Genomic DNA, 14,495 nt, shown 5'->3' on the forward strand with positions numbered 1-14,495 from the left:
AGTGGCATGAGACCAAACATGTAGGCTTACAGCAGGTGAAGATATGATGTTGTCATCAGCAGGCCCATGAAAACCTGCAAAGAGGGACTTTGCTTCAAGGATTTCTGCAAAGTATCCCTTTGAAGCTGTCCCACTGGAACAATATGCCCTCTTGGGTTGTGTTTTTCACAGCCTTGACTGATACCTCTAATAAGCAGTTTTTGCACATGTGCTGTGCATACACAGATGCCATTTTTTTCAAGTGGAAATAGCAGAAGCAATGGAAGAAGCTTGTGTGTATATTCAGACTATGTGCAAAAAAGACTATTTGTCCATCGCTAATGCTATCAGGCTGTCAGATGATGTAAAACAAGTCAACAACACATTCACGTTCATGCATTCCCTCCATGCTTACTAGTCGCATTGCTTCAGTGATGCAAGATGCTTTTTTAAAGAAACTACTGCCAACTACACAAAATGCTTGGTGATTAGTGCATCAAGCTGTGAAGATCTCTCTGAGCTTCATTAGACATGTGCTTTTTACAGCTTACCTTTTTTAGTGGAACAGTGAAGAAAATGTGGAAGAATTTTCCCAACAACATGAATTATTTTGAGAAAAGTAGGAAAGCAGCACAAGAAATAAATGAAATCACCTTTTAATGGTGCTTTTCTACTGTTAATGTGTGCCAGATTTTTCACCATCCTTTTTTGCAACAGCATATGTTTTTGATATATTAAGATAAAGAGATACAGGGATACAAACTCTTTTGTGAATTTTAAAATTTATATTGCTCTTTGTTGGCTTACCTCATTTTTTATTATTTGTTTGTTAAATTAGTTTGCCACTCATCTCACTGCACAGCAATTCATGCTTTGCTTTGAATGCATCGCGATTGGAATCAGATCAGGGAAGGTCATTTTGGCCATTGAAGCCAAACCACTGCTCAGTAAAGGAATCTAAATTATTCCTTCCTCAGTAAAGGAATCCTTGACTAAGGATTGGTTAGTGAAGGGAACTTAGTAAAGATCTAGTGAAGGGGAATTTGTCATTTCTAAGAATTAGTACCACTACATGTTAGGAAATTTTTCCTATGGGTTAAAATGGAGTCTAGTAACCTACATAGAAATACTTGAAAAATATTATGCAGAAGAAAATCAAGTCATGTTCTCCATTATTCATATTCTACATCCTTGATGGATAGAGAACATTTCTTTTTCTTCTGTATAATATTTTTCAAGTATTTCTAGAATATTATGGTGTCCTATTCGAAGCGAACCCTTTCGATAGAATTTGGTTTAAAAACTTTTAATGCCCTAATCGTCCTTTTCTAAACCTGCCCCAGTTTTTCTGAATCATTTTCAAAAGTGTGATGCCTAAAACTGGCCCAATTATTTTGAGGTGGGGTATAGGAGTGCAGATTGAAGTAAAGCAACTATTTTTCTTACAATAGTCCCTTAGATGTCTCTTAAAATTCAAATACTTCATGTTAGTATTCTATAAGTCATCCTATAAGTCACCACATTAACAAACTCGTACTATTTAGAATTTGTTTTTAATTAATTGATACACTTGAATGTTAACACAGTCCTCCACAGAAAAGTGTGCTTTAAAACATGCACAAATTGTACTAGTGACCCTTCCCCGATCTAGGACACATAAAAAGTGATAACTTTTATCATTTCCAGTATACCCAATAGAAATAGACAATCTGAGGTTTCTCTCTGGAACTATTTCTGCAGATCCAGGATGCTCTTAGTGCACAGAATTGCATATATAGTAGCCCAAAATAACATGTACTAGGTTTTGCCCAGCACCTTTCTCATGCTTTGAAATACCTCAAGAAAAGTATCATCTACTTTAATCAAAGGGATTCAATATTCTATGGACTCCAGGTGAGCACAAAAATGTTGGACTAAACTTTTCAATAAAGAGTCAACACCTGTAAATCCTTGGAGCATTTTGCAGACTAAAAAATAACACCCATAAAGAATTCGTTCAAACATTCAAAAGATCCTTACATTGGCTTTATACTATGTTTACTTATTACACACACTTAGAACCCAAATACATAGTCATGAGAAAATTCTGTTGTGTTATATTGCATGCTTCAGCAAGGTGGATATTGTTATCTGTGTTCAAAAAGAGTATTAGAATTTTTAATGTACTAAGAAAAAAAGGGGGGGTTGGAAATATCACCCTATTCCCAATTGGCATTAATCAATTGCAGATTGCTCCATTTATTATTTGTATCTGCTGAAAATAAATTGGTGAGTTAGTTTAGATGGCATGAGGCTATCAAGACATATTCTGCTGAGGCTACAGTCCTAAGAGTCTTGCACTTTTAAAAAAACCTGAATGCAATGGGCTTAGTTCAGAGAAGACAGGCATAGGGATACAGCCTGCATGCACTGGATGGTTTATGATCTGTGATCAATGCTCCAGAAATGCAGTGTATTGTTTGGCACTTCCTGTACTGAAGGATAAATATGCAGTGACTAGTTGCCTTTCTGAAGTGTGAGATACAGCAAAGCCAGATGCTAAAATATCTCAGGAACAGTTATGAGAAATTCTATTTTTCAAGAAACCTAAAGCAGGCACTAATTTTAGCAGATACGTGTACCTCTGATGCAATACCATTCCTCCTTAACATTTGAGAAAATTGCCACCAAAATTGCCATTCACATTATGGCAAGTTTTCTTACTTTCATTGTTTATACAAGCAGATTGATCAATCTGATCCAGAGATTAGTTTCACCGCCATGTGTTCTTTCCCACTAAAACCATTGTTTTAAGACACAGATTTCACAGCTCTGAATTTAATTTTGTTCATTATCAAAAAGAAAAGAAAAACAGAGAGAACATCACAGGGGAATAAAAATTTTCACCCTCTATCTTTCCCATTATTCCTCTTCTATTTGTCTTGATTATTATTCTTTTAAAAAATTCATGCCTTTCCCCAAATCATTATCGTAAAGCCAAAGCAGTCCTGAACATGTATTTTTTTAAAAGGAATTACATCCAAAAATAGAAATACGCCATTAGTGTGTTTGAGAGATTGGCTCTGTTTCTCTAAGGAGCCACTGAAGGGCTTCATGCCTTCCTTGTCGTTCAAGTTCTGGTCCGATCACTTCTCTGCATTTTCTGTGGTAGACATTCAGCCAGTCACACTAAAAGGAGAGAAAAAGAAAGGAACTGTCTAAAGGAAAGATTAAAAAATGGCAAGCAAGGTAAAGGGAAGGGACTTCTGCTTCATCAAAGATTTGGGTGAAAAACCAACTCTCCACAGCCCTTCTAAACAATGGTAGAGGGGGACCATACAGATCTAGGAGGCAACCTGGTATCAGAGGACAGGAACAACTGGATAGGGAATTGTGGGGGTAGGATATAATGTTAAGAAATTTGACAGAAATGTGAGACTTCATTGCATGACTCATGATTTTGCAATCTATTTGTCCAAAGATGTATGTATGCATTTGTTAGATTTCTTTTATCTGCTCCTGTGATGTCCCTCTTGGATGCCTCCTCTGACTCTTCCTTAGAGGCTGGCTTGAGGGAGCATGAACTCATTCCTGGCACGTAAGGAACAAGGTTAATTAATGACTCTGCACTGCCGGCCGACAGAGATTTACAGTGGGCTTTAGCTGGGGACAGTTTGCAGGTCAGTAAAGAGGAGTAGGAGGAACTGCCTTCTGTTGTTGATCCGAGAGCACACAGGACAGAGAAAAGACAAGACGAAAGGAGATCTGCCAGATTGGGAGAAAGCCCCGCCCCTCTTGATGGGTTGCCCCAGAAAACTATCACGGCAGGCAGAGAGAGGCGTTGCTGGGAACCTATTTGGTTGTGTATTTGTCATGCTTCCAGCTTGACTTGGTGCCTTGGACACTCTGAACTTCTCTTGCCAAGTGAGGTCTCATGTATGTACTTTAGATTTGGCCTAGTGGGTTAAAGTTTGTTTGGTGGACTTACTTGTTGGAACAACTTTCCATTGTTTATAGACTATTGGCCATTTCCTGCTGAATTAATCTTGGTGTACTTGTGGCTGGATTTATTTGGGACAGTTCTGGGGCCAGGTGAGGGAAACTGCTGGGGAATATTAATAAACTCTCCAATCATCTGCACAATTTGTTGTTGTTTTGTTCACTGGGTGCCCAATGCTCCCAGTAGTAGTAGTAATAATAGGCTTTTAGGGAGATGGATCAAGATATATTTCATTATTAAAGGTTTTTATACTTCTGGAAGAAGCTTATAATCTCTATCTTTAAAGAATGTCCTGATTACATGCTTAGAAAATCCAGGTCATTATAATAAGATATAAATGGAGCAATAACAATGTTAACTCTATCAAGGAATTGCATTCTTTTCTACTGTGTTACAGTTCATAGCTTTCACCTTGCTAAAGTCTCAGGGCTAGTGGCAAACTTTCTGTGGCTGTTTTCCATAAATAAATCTACTCACATTGCATAAGCCCTCCCCAAATATGGCTCTGCAGTTCCTTATTAACATTTCCAACTTTTTCCTGGCCTTTAGTAGGTACCGGTATTAACAGCATCTTTGCAGTTGTCTAGCACCGCCTTGGTAGTTCAACAAGTGTGCATATTGCATGATAGTTAAATTATGTTTGGTAAGTTTTATAACTTGAATCGGAGTTTGGATAAAGTATCTGGAAGCCACTACTATACAATAAAGGATAGTAACTAAAAGTACCTCGTATAACTTGTATATAAATTTAATAAATAATTTTAATCTTTGTTTTAAATTTGTTTTAAATTTGTATATCTTGTGTTTGTTTTGGGTGCTTGAAAAGTGTAGAAAGGCAGGGAAAATATATCATGTGATACCAGTAACGTAAGATGATTGAAAGAGTTTGTATGTATGCGTGCGCAACTACGCATGTTTAAAACCACCTTAAATTCACTGAGAACAGATAATGGAGTATTTATCTAATCATCTTTGAGTTGGCCAGTTTAAGGTCAGGGCTGTCTTCTTGTACAATAAATGTGATACATTATATTTTGAAATCTTGGTGAATTAGGAGATTCTCCTATCCAAACATCTTGAACTCCTTCTCCAAATACCTCTGGTGTTATTTATTTTATCATCGTTTTATAACAGAACTGACTGAGATAAGTTGGCTGTAAATAAGAAATAAATATTGTCATTTTGATTTGATTTCAAAGTTCAGAATAAAAGCTTCCAAATAAACCATAATGCATTTTAGTACCCATCTTACCTCTTTTTGAGTCAGTAGGTGAACATGTATCATTTTTGTTTGGATTGGGACAAGGGTCAATGGTTCAAACGTCAAACTTCCTCTGTTGCTGAAGTTATACTGTGAAAAAGAAAATGCTACTTAGTCATAGTCCTCTTCACATCAAGAGGAACAGATATATGTATGCATAATTGCCAGACAGTCTCTGTTCTAAAGAAATAAACCTTAAAACAAACTTTAACAAAGTTCCCTACTTGTTAAAAAATTGCCAACCAAGGAATCTAGCATGGAAGTATGTAGGCACAGTGAAATGAATATTTCTGTTCTGATCCAATGTAAAATGTATGGGTTTTGTCAGCAATTAGGTAAGATGAATAGTCAAACTCTGTGAATTGGTGAGCATACTGGGTCATGTTAGGGTGCTCTCACAAAATGGTGATCATGCCAGTTTCAAAACCAGTTTTGATATTGTTTTTTATGACCTGCTTCAGCCTCAGTTCAGCTTACTTTGCATGTTCTTTTAATGCATGGGACTATAGATGGCTACCATTTTTTATCTCCTAAGCCAACCTATGGCAATTGCTCATTAATTTTCTCAAATAAAAAGATTCAAACCTAATAGGCATCAAAGGAGATGTTCAAATGCAATTGGTTTCCGAAGCCTCCATGCTGTGCCTTCCAGAGGGAAGAACACATGTAAGTAGGATACATTTAAAAATCAGGTTGTGTTCTGAGCCATATGCTGGGAACTATATACTGTTAAATTAAAGCAGTGCCCCCCTCCTCCCCTCCAACCTTTAAGGCACTAGGGACCGGTTCTCTGGAGAGAGCTTTTTCCGGGGACCAGACAGGACGTGGTTTTTGTCTGCATCCCATGAATGGGGCTTCGCTTGTTTGTGCAGCCTGGTTTCTGGCATTCCACAGACTGGTGTTGTTCGAGGGACCAGGGGTTGGGGACTCCTGCATTAAAGAGCTTGCTTATTTTGGATTAAACTTGTAAATATATTATCAGGGAGGCATTGCACATAAAAATCATATCCTGGAGATGCTGAAGTATCCATCACCTTTGTTTTAGCCGGAACAACAATGACAACATTTTCAATCCGGATCCCAAAAGAGCCATCTTCATAATAACCAGGTTCTAGGGAGACACAATTAAGGGGAAAAAAACATTTAGAATAAAATTCTCACAAATAAAAGCAAAACTCTCACGAATAAGAAATGCTCAAGAATTTATTAGCCGACAGCTCCTCAAATTTCATATAGTTAATTTTTTTAAAAATTGTGCTATGTCTAGTGAATACAGCATCACGTCAGGCCTCGGTGGATACAAGATGGGTAGATAAATCAACGGTAACTCTCTGTCATCTAATCTAAGAAAACATTTTTGAGATGACCCTTGTTAGAAACTGAATAATTGACGTTATAGAACTATTTTAGAGATTATTGAGATACAGCATGTAGAAAAAAGTCTGAATACTTGAAGACACTTTAAAAATACAAGATAGTCTGATAATTGCATTATTTAGGCTTATTTTTTGAGGAAATATCACTGCATTCTTGTCTTTCCCTATAAAATATGTGGAACAAAACAGTATGTAAGGGTTAAACATTCTTATACAAATATTCCAAGACTAAAAACAAAACAAAAAAAAGCAAAATAATTTGCCCAAAGAGATCTATACGTGTTTTCATATAACGATCAACAGGGATATGTTACCATCAGAAACAATCATTCCAGCTTCCAGAGGTTCATCTGCAAATGTTTTGTAGCTAATGCCACATGGACCTTCATGGACATTGAGGAAGGCACCAACTCCATGACCTGTACCATGCAAGTAATCTAAGCCATGATCCCACAATGCAGAGCGAGCAAAGGAATCCAGGAGATGACCTATATACCAAAACAGAAGTTAGCAAGATAGAAATATAACAACTCCAAACTATCCTTTTTTCTAGTAATATTTTAACTCTAATCAAGATCGTAATAGCAAATGGTTTGGGGAACATTTTGTTTCTCCTCTGGGACCTGCTTATTTGGCCATTATGTCTACTGATTTTTCCATAAATTAATTCTCTAAAGCAATGATGGCAAACCTTTATCGCGTCGGGTGGCAAAAACACATACACATGCACTATTGCGCGCACTTGGGTGCCCGCTCCCATAAGTTGATGCCCCCCTGTGCCATGCCCCCTGTGCATGCATGTGTACACGACTTTCTTGGAGCCTGGGAAGGACGAAAATGCCCTCCCTGCCACCCAGACGTACTCCGGAGGCCAGAAACGGACCATTTTCCGACTTCTGGTGAGCCCGGTAGGTTCATTTTTTGCCCTCCCCAGGCTCCAGAGACTTTCTAGGAACCTGGGGAGGGCAAATAATGGCCCAACAAGCAAACCGGAAGAATTCCGAGTTGCCTGTTGGACCGTTTTTTGCCCTCCGGAGGCTTCAGGAGGCTTCCTGAAACCTCCAGAAGGTGAAAAACAGCCCAATGCTCAAACTGGAAGTTCATTCCTGAACTTCCGGTTTGCGTGTTGGGTGGTTTTTCGCCTCCGGAGGCTTTAGGGAAGCCCCCGGAGGGCAAAAAACAGCTGAAAATCAAGGCCGAAAATCAGGTGACCAGCATGTGCATGTGCACTGGAGCTGACAGGGCAATGCTTTGTGTGCCCTCAGAAATGGCTCTGCATGCCACCTGTGGCATGTGTGCCATAGGTTCGCCATCACGACTCTAAAGTAATTAGTGATGATCTAATGATTTTTTCCTAGATTAATTATCTGAACAGAAAATAAATTCGTGATACTCTGAATTTAGTACCACAGATTTTTAAAAATGGCTATACCATGTCACAAATTATTTTTAGTTTAAAGAATTGAATTAGGAAAACTTGCCAGAATAGCATGATCCAGAGAAGAAACTAAATATTGTGGAATCTTGGAAGTTCCAATCCCACAATAAGGATTGCACATTGGTACAAAATAATGAAGAAAAAAGTTTACTTCATTAAAATTTCAACTATAACATACTGAAAGTACAACATACAACATACACTTCAGCTAAAAGCTTCTGTAACAATCTGGTGAGGTGTTATTGTTTGTAAAGCCTAGTTCATATTTTAATACAGTCAATCAATTCTGACATAGAGTAAATATTGGCTAATACAAAGAGTGAGTGCACCATGCAACACAACAGGAGACTCAATGTCACCAAGTGAATCATTGAGAGCTGAGCTACTCAAAGCCACTCAGGATGTACACTAAACTCTACTAACACAGTCTACACCAGAGGTCTTCAAACTTGGCAACTTTACATTTTGATGACGTCAACTCTCAGAATTCTTCATCCAGCTCTGCTGGCTGGAGAATTCTGCGAGCTGAAGTCCACAAGTCTTTAAGTTGCCAAGTTTGGGGACCCCTGGTTTCAATCTCTTGGACTCAATGTCCTAAATATGTCCTTCCAATTCCGATTATTGAAAATGACATCACCACAGCTGCTCTGATCACTTTAATAGAAGATAGTGGAAAACATTTTTAACCCCAACCTTTGGTTCCATTGGGAAATATGGCTGCGCTGACTGCTATGTGGCCCTTTAGGACATAGGTAAAACACTCCTGCAAAGGAAGAAAACACAGTAAACAAAGCAAATAAAAACAAATGTCTAGTCATTTGTGGCCTGGACCATTTGTATAAATTTCTGGACTGATATCTGTCAACATATTTGACATATGGATAACAAGGAGGAGTATAATCCACAAATCTCTTTAAAACTAATAGAGATAGAGGTTGTAGGCTAGAAGATCCAGCTTTCATACAATCAGTCTTTACAAGACGTGCCATAAATGTTCTCCTTGGATCTGCTATATATTGGAATTAAGAATTTCTGTCATTGACCAGAAGAAAATTATTAAGCTATGCTAATACACTGCACATGCTTCTCAATTTTAGAGATGTGAGGAATAATGCATTGGTTTGCGAAGTAGGTGACTAATGCCAAAGTACCTTCAAGTAATTTGAGGATGCAGAGAGAATGAATGAGGTACTAATTGCAAAGAATGAATGGATTGGGAGGAAAGGCAGTCATGACTAAGGCAGTCATGATTAGTTGGAGTTGATGAGTTCTTCAAAAAAGAGAAATGAGAAGTTTAAGAAGCTATATGGATAAGGAGAAAGCAAGTAGCTAAAAAGATAGAGATATAATAAATTAAGTGTGTATAATCTACTTTTAGATGTATTTCTTCTTGTTACCTTCCTTCAATTTTCTTTACTGACTACGCACTCTTTTTCTTGATTTGTACAATATTGCTTACACCAAAGAATAGCATTTTATGTATTAACTTAAAAATAAATTTAAAAATAGGATAGCTTTATTTAATTAGAAAAATGAAGCCCTATCTAACTTGCTGCATGTCTTCAAAGTAGGTGCAAAAATAATTGGCTTAAAAATATTGAAAAGGACAAAAAAAAACTGGAAACAAGTTGATGCATGTTGATGATTTTGTTTTTGGATCATTATTTTTTTCCCAACACCGGACTCTAGTTACATGGTTGAAAAAATATGATTTTTTCTTCATTTTCTTTCTTTTTTCTTCATCTTCAGTCATTTGTCCAAATATTTGAATTAACTTCAGAAGAAATCATGGACCAATTACACTGACAAGATCAATAAGATGAAACTGATCAAAAAAAAGGTAAATTGCAACTACCTAGGATAAAAACTATGTACAGCTTATATTCAGTGATGCTACAGAAGGTAGAATAATAAACACACCAGCTGGGGATCTGTAACTCTACCAATCAACTATATATACAGACAAAGGTGGGACAGTGCAGAAATGCTGGAACAGGATGCACTTGTACATATGATTTGGAAAAACTTACAGTACACTTTGAAGATACATGATATACAAACTAGAGGACTTGGGAGTGCACAAAATGCCAACTCTTTATATGGAGTTACTTGTTTGCTGTTTCCCTAGTTTAATGGTTTCCACTCTCAGATATCTTTCAAAGAATCACTCCTTCCTTATGGAAGCTGCCGTCCATGAGGGTGAATGGCCCTAAAGTTGGATATATTACCTATAACATTTAAGGGACAATTCATATCATCAGATTTGATTTTCAGATAGTTCCATACATTAAATGAATGCAATCTAGCAAACGATGTAACCTAGAATGTTTACTGATTAAAGGCTGCTGGAGAAAGGCAATTAGAGGAGAAAAATATTTTTGTATACCTTCTCATACATCGATGGGGTACCAAAATGCATAGTCCTTGTCACATCTGTAGTTCCATCCCTTCAAAAAAAGAGCAAAAAGAACTTCTAAAAAAGATGTTTCCAATATTATAAAATGAAAACCCAGGTTCAAACTCTAATAACTAATAGCCCAGTGAAGGAAGAATGTATTTTGTGGATGTTTTCAAACAGTTTTGTAGAATGAATAGATTCCAGAAGAATAGCCCCTGCTTGCCCTAATCACTTATAAGAGGCCTTTTCATTACTGAGAAGTGAATGGATGACAGCAGGCTCAGGCTCAACCCCTCCAAGACAGAGTGGCTGTGGTTCCCGGCTTCCCGATTCAATCAGCATATTCCATCGCTGACCATCGGGGATGAGCAATTAGCCCCGGTGGAAGGGGCGCGCAACTTGGGCGTCCTCCTTGACGATCGGCTGACCTTAGAAGATCACGTGGCGACCGTGGCAAGGGGGGCGTTCCTCCAGGTTCGCCTCGTGCGCCAGTTGCGGCCCCTTTTGGACCGGGAGGCCTTGCGCACAGTCACTCACGCGCTGGTGACGTCCCGCCTGGACTACTGTAACGCTCTCTACATGGGGCTCCCCTTGAGGTGCGCCCGGAGACTGCAGTTGGTCCAGAATGCAGCCGCGCGGGTTATTATGGGGAGATCGAGATTCTCCCATATAACACCTATCCTGCGCGAGCTGCACTGGCTTCCTGTGGCCTACCGGGTGCGCTTCAAGGTACTGATTACCATCTTCAAAGCGCTCCATGGCACAGGGCCTAGTTACCTGCGGGATCGCGTCCTGCCCCATACATCCCTGCGACCCACTCGCTCACACAGGGAGGGGCTACTCCGGGTGCCGTCCTCTAGAGAGTGCCTGGGGACGGTGCCCAGGAGTAGGGCCTTCTCTGTGGTGGGCCCTACCCTTTGGAATGACCTCCCCCCAGACATCCGGACAACAACCGATCTTCGCTCCTTCCGTATGAAGCTGAAGACCTACCTGTTTTGTCAAGCCGGCCTGGCATAACGTTACTATCTTGCCACCCCAGGTCATTTTACAATGGGAAATTTTGTTTTTAATATTTTTGGGGTTTTAAACTTTGTAAGTATGCTTATTTATGGACTTATTTTTACCTCCTCTGCACGATTTTATGGTGCTATCTTGATTATTGCTCTGTACGTCGCCCCGAGTCCCTGTGGGGAGAGGGGGCGACTAATAAGTTCAATAAAATAAATAATAAATAAATAAATAAGTACTTCTATACAATGAAATTATCTCACAGAGACACTGAAAAACCATTGACTCTCCTTCAGCATTTTAGAGTTTGAATAAGATTATTCATAAAGGAACTCTGTGCATCAGCCTTCCTCTGGAAACTAAAATGTAGAATTTGTCTACCAAATGGCAGAATGAACAAATAATCAATAGATACTGTCATGCTGATATCATGCTTCTTTTTTTCTACTTTGCATTACTGTTATTAACTTAATTTATTTTTTCATATGGCTATGTTCCTACCTTTAATGAAGCACAATTTGTTTTAATTGGGCTTTGTTACCTGTCATGCAACCCGGATCAGACAACATGCTAAACTGTATAACAGGCATTACAAACAACAATGAATGGGTTTTTGAAACATACAAAGCCAAAAGAAACAAATAGCATTATGGCTTGGCATAATATGCAAATCTAGTCAATATCCTTGAATCATTTCGATTTATAACTTGGAATCTGCCTGGCAGACCTTCAAGGCAGCATAAAATATAAACACAGAAGGTGGAATAGCAAGATAGAAAAAAAATAACTGCAGCAGTATTGATTTTCAGCACATATTAACAGATGATCTTCAAAGTCCTAAACTACAATGTTTCTTCAGGATTCTGAGATGCCCTACAGGTTTACAAATATTTCAGCTACATGATGATACAAATTAATTTTAAACACATTTTAAAAGCGTAATACTACAAACTTCCAAAAATGTGGTTTCTTCCATTCATGTCTGTTGTGGCCCAGCAGGAGCCGTTGGAGTTGCCACCAGACTCCGACAGCGAGGTGTCCTCTGAGTCGGCTCAAGAGGAGGTGGGGGACCCTGGAAAGGGTTCCGACGCTGAGCAGGGCACAGAGAGGCTGGTTGGCCACCAGGGGGCGCCTGAGGCATGGAGCAGTGGTGAAAGCCAAAGGAAGGGGGCTCCTGATGTCATGCCTTGGAGCAGTGGGGAGGAGTCACAGGACAGTGAGTCAGACATTAGCAGTGAGCTATTAGATGCTCGTTACCGACGTGCTACCCGGTGTAAGGAGCAATTGAGCAATTACAGGAGATAATGGCTCTCAGCTGCTGATCATTAGACTCCTCTCCAGACTATAAAGGGACTGCTTGTGGACACACCCTTTGCAGGAATCAACTGATCATTGGAGTTGGAGAAGCTCAGATCTGTGTTGTACTTTGGCAGGCTGGATTACTGTCAATCTGTTCCCTGGACCTTGGCTGCTAAAGCGATTATCTGGAGCTTGGTAGCTGGATTGCTGCCAAGGGGTGTCGCTGTAGCTGGATTGCTGCCCAGAGTGCTATCTTGACCTTGGCAGGCTGGATTGCTGCCAAGGTGGAACCTGTATGTCAATAAACATCTTTGAAGAGACTTTGTGTCGGAGTGTCTTGGTATACAAGAGGAGGGGGTCAGAACAGATTGATTCCTGCCCCAAACAAAACTCCATTAAGTTGCAATGGAGCACCTACAGGCTGAGACGGCCCAGTTGGCTCAACTGATTGCTTTGCTGGCTGGTCAGGTCTCTCAGCTTCAGGGGCTTGCAAACCCCCCCCCCCAGCCAAGGAGGAAATGTCCAGTGGCTACACCAGACAAGTTTGATGGCAAACAAGCTATGTTTGCAGCGTTCTTGGGCCAATGCCAGCTGTTTATCAGCTTGAGAGCGGAGGACTTTCCCACCGACCGGACGAAGGTGGGATTTATCATCAGCTTGCTCTCAGGCACAGCAGCGATGTGGGCCACTCCATTGCTCTCTCAACCGAGCCCCCTGCTGGACGATTTTCAGGGTTTTTGTAACCATCTCCGGCTGATGTTTGAAGATCCCATTAAGGGGGAAACAGCCACCAGACTCCTGAAAGAGTTGCACCAAGGGTGTGGTTCTTTGCAGGATTATGTCAGCGAATTCCGGCTGCTTAGTCAGGACTCTGCTTGGAATGAGCCAGCCCTTATGGAAACTTTCCAGGACGGCCTATCAGATGGCCTGCAGGACGAGCTTGTGAGGGTGGACAGGCCTCCAACGTTCGACGCGTTGGTTCATTTGTGCCTCCGGATAGACGCCCGGCTGCAGAGGCGGAGGCCTCGCCGCGTGTCCCAGGAGACCAAAAGGATGCTGGTCCCTCACGAGACTGCAGTTACACGGGAGGAGCCCATGGAGTTGGGTGCCGCCAAACCCCGCTTGTTGTGCACTGAGATGGACAGACGGCGTGCAGGGGGGTTGTGTTTCTACTGTGGGGATTTTGGACACTTGGCTTTGGTTTGCCCCAAAAAGGGTAGGGGGGCTGTGCGGACTGCGGCCTCCCCTCAGCAACGTGTCGGGAAATGGGCGAGGCCCACTCTGAGGGAGACTTCGGGTCGGGCACAGGCCGGAACAGAGGCGGAGGGGCCTCCACGACATCTGATTCTTGCAGCGCACATTCTCTTGTCGGGTAGTCCGCAGGGAATTCCAGCCCATGCCTTGGTCGATTCCGGGGCTACCACGAACTTTATGGATGCAGCGTTTGTCACGAAATATCACATCCCTCTGTGCCCGGTGGACCCTCCGATGCGAGTGGAGACCATTGACGGTCGGGTGCTTCTGTCTGGGCCCATCAAGAACGCCACGCAGCCTTTGTGCCTGATCCTCGGGAAGCATGAGGAGGCCATCCAATTTTACGTGGCTTCGGGTCTGCATTTCCCCGTGGTGTTGGGCCTGGCTTGGCTGCGGGCGCACGATCCCCAGATCCACTGGTCGCAGAACCGCATCTCGTTCCTGTCCTTGCAATGCGTGGACCACACCCGTCATGTTTGCGCGGCTCAGGTGCCCAGTTCGGC

At 41.0% G+C, this 14,495-nt stretch overlaps 1 protein-coding gene across 5 annotated transcripts in view; it reads right to left on the reverse strand.

Moving 5' to 3' along the window:
* Positions 1-1,513: 1,513 nt before the first annotated feature.
* XPNPEP1 (X-prolyl aminopeptidase 1) overlaps positions 1,514-14,495 on the reverse strand; it is a 45,234-nt gene continuing 32,252 nt past the window's right edge. For all 5 annotated transcript variants that reach the window (XM_081956461.1, XM_081956458.1, XM_081956459.1 and 2 more), the window contains 6 exons: positions 10,420-10,480; positions 8,727-8,796; positions 6,910-7,083; positions 6,254-6,330; positions 5,211-5,309; positions 1,514-3,147 (listed from right to left, as the gene is read on the reverse strand). In XM_081956461.1, coding sequence (XP_081812587.1) covers positions 3,019-3,147; positions 5,211-5,309; positions 6,254-6,330; positions 6,910-7,083; positions 8,727-8,796; positions 10,420-10,480 — 610 coding nt within the window. In that variant the 3' untranslated portion in view covers positions 1,514-3,018. The remainder of the gene's footprint in view (positions 3,148-5,210; positions 5,310-6,253; positions 6,331-6,909; positions 7,084-8,726; positions 8,797-10,419; positions 10,481-14,495) is intronic.

The sequence above is a fragment of the Natrix helvetica genome (genome assembly GCF_964273705.1).
Source record: "Natrix helvetica genome assembly, chromosome: 5".
Taxonomy (NCBI): domain Eukaryota; kingdom Metazoa; phylum Chordata; class Lepidosauria; order Squamata; family Natricidae; genus Natrix; species Natrix helvetica.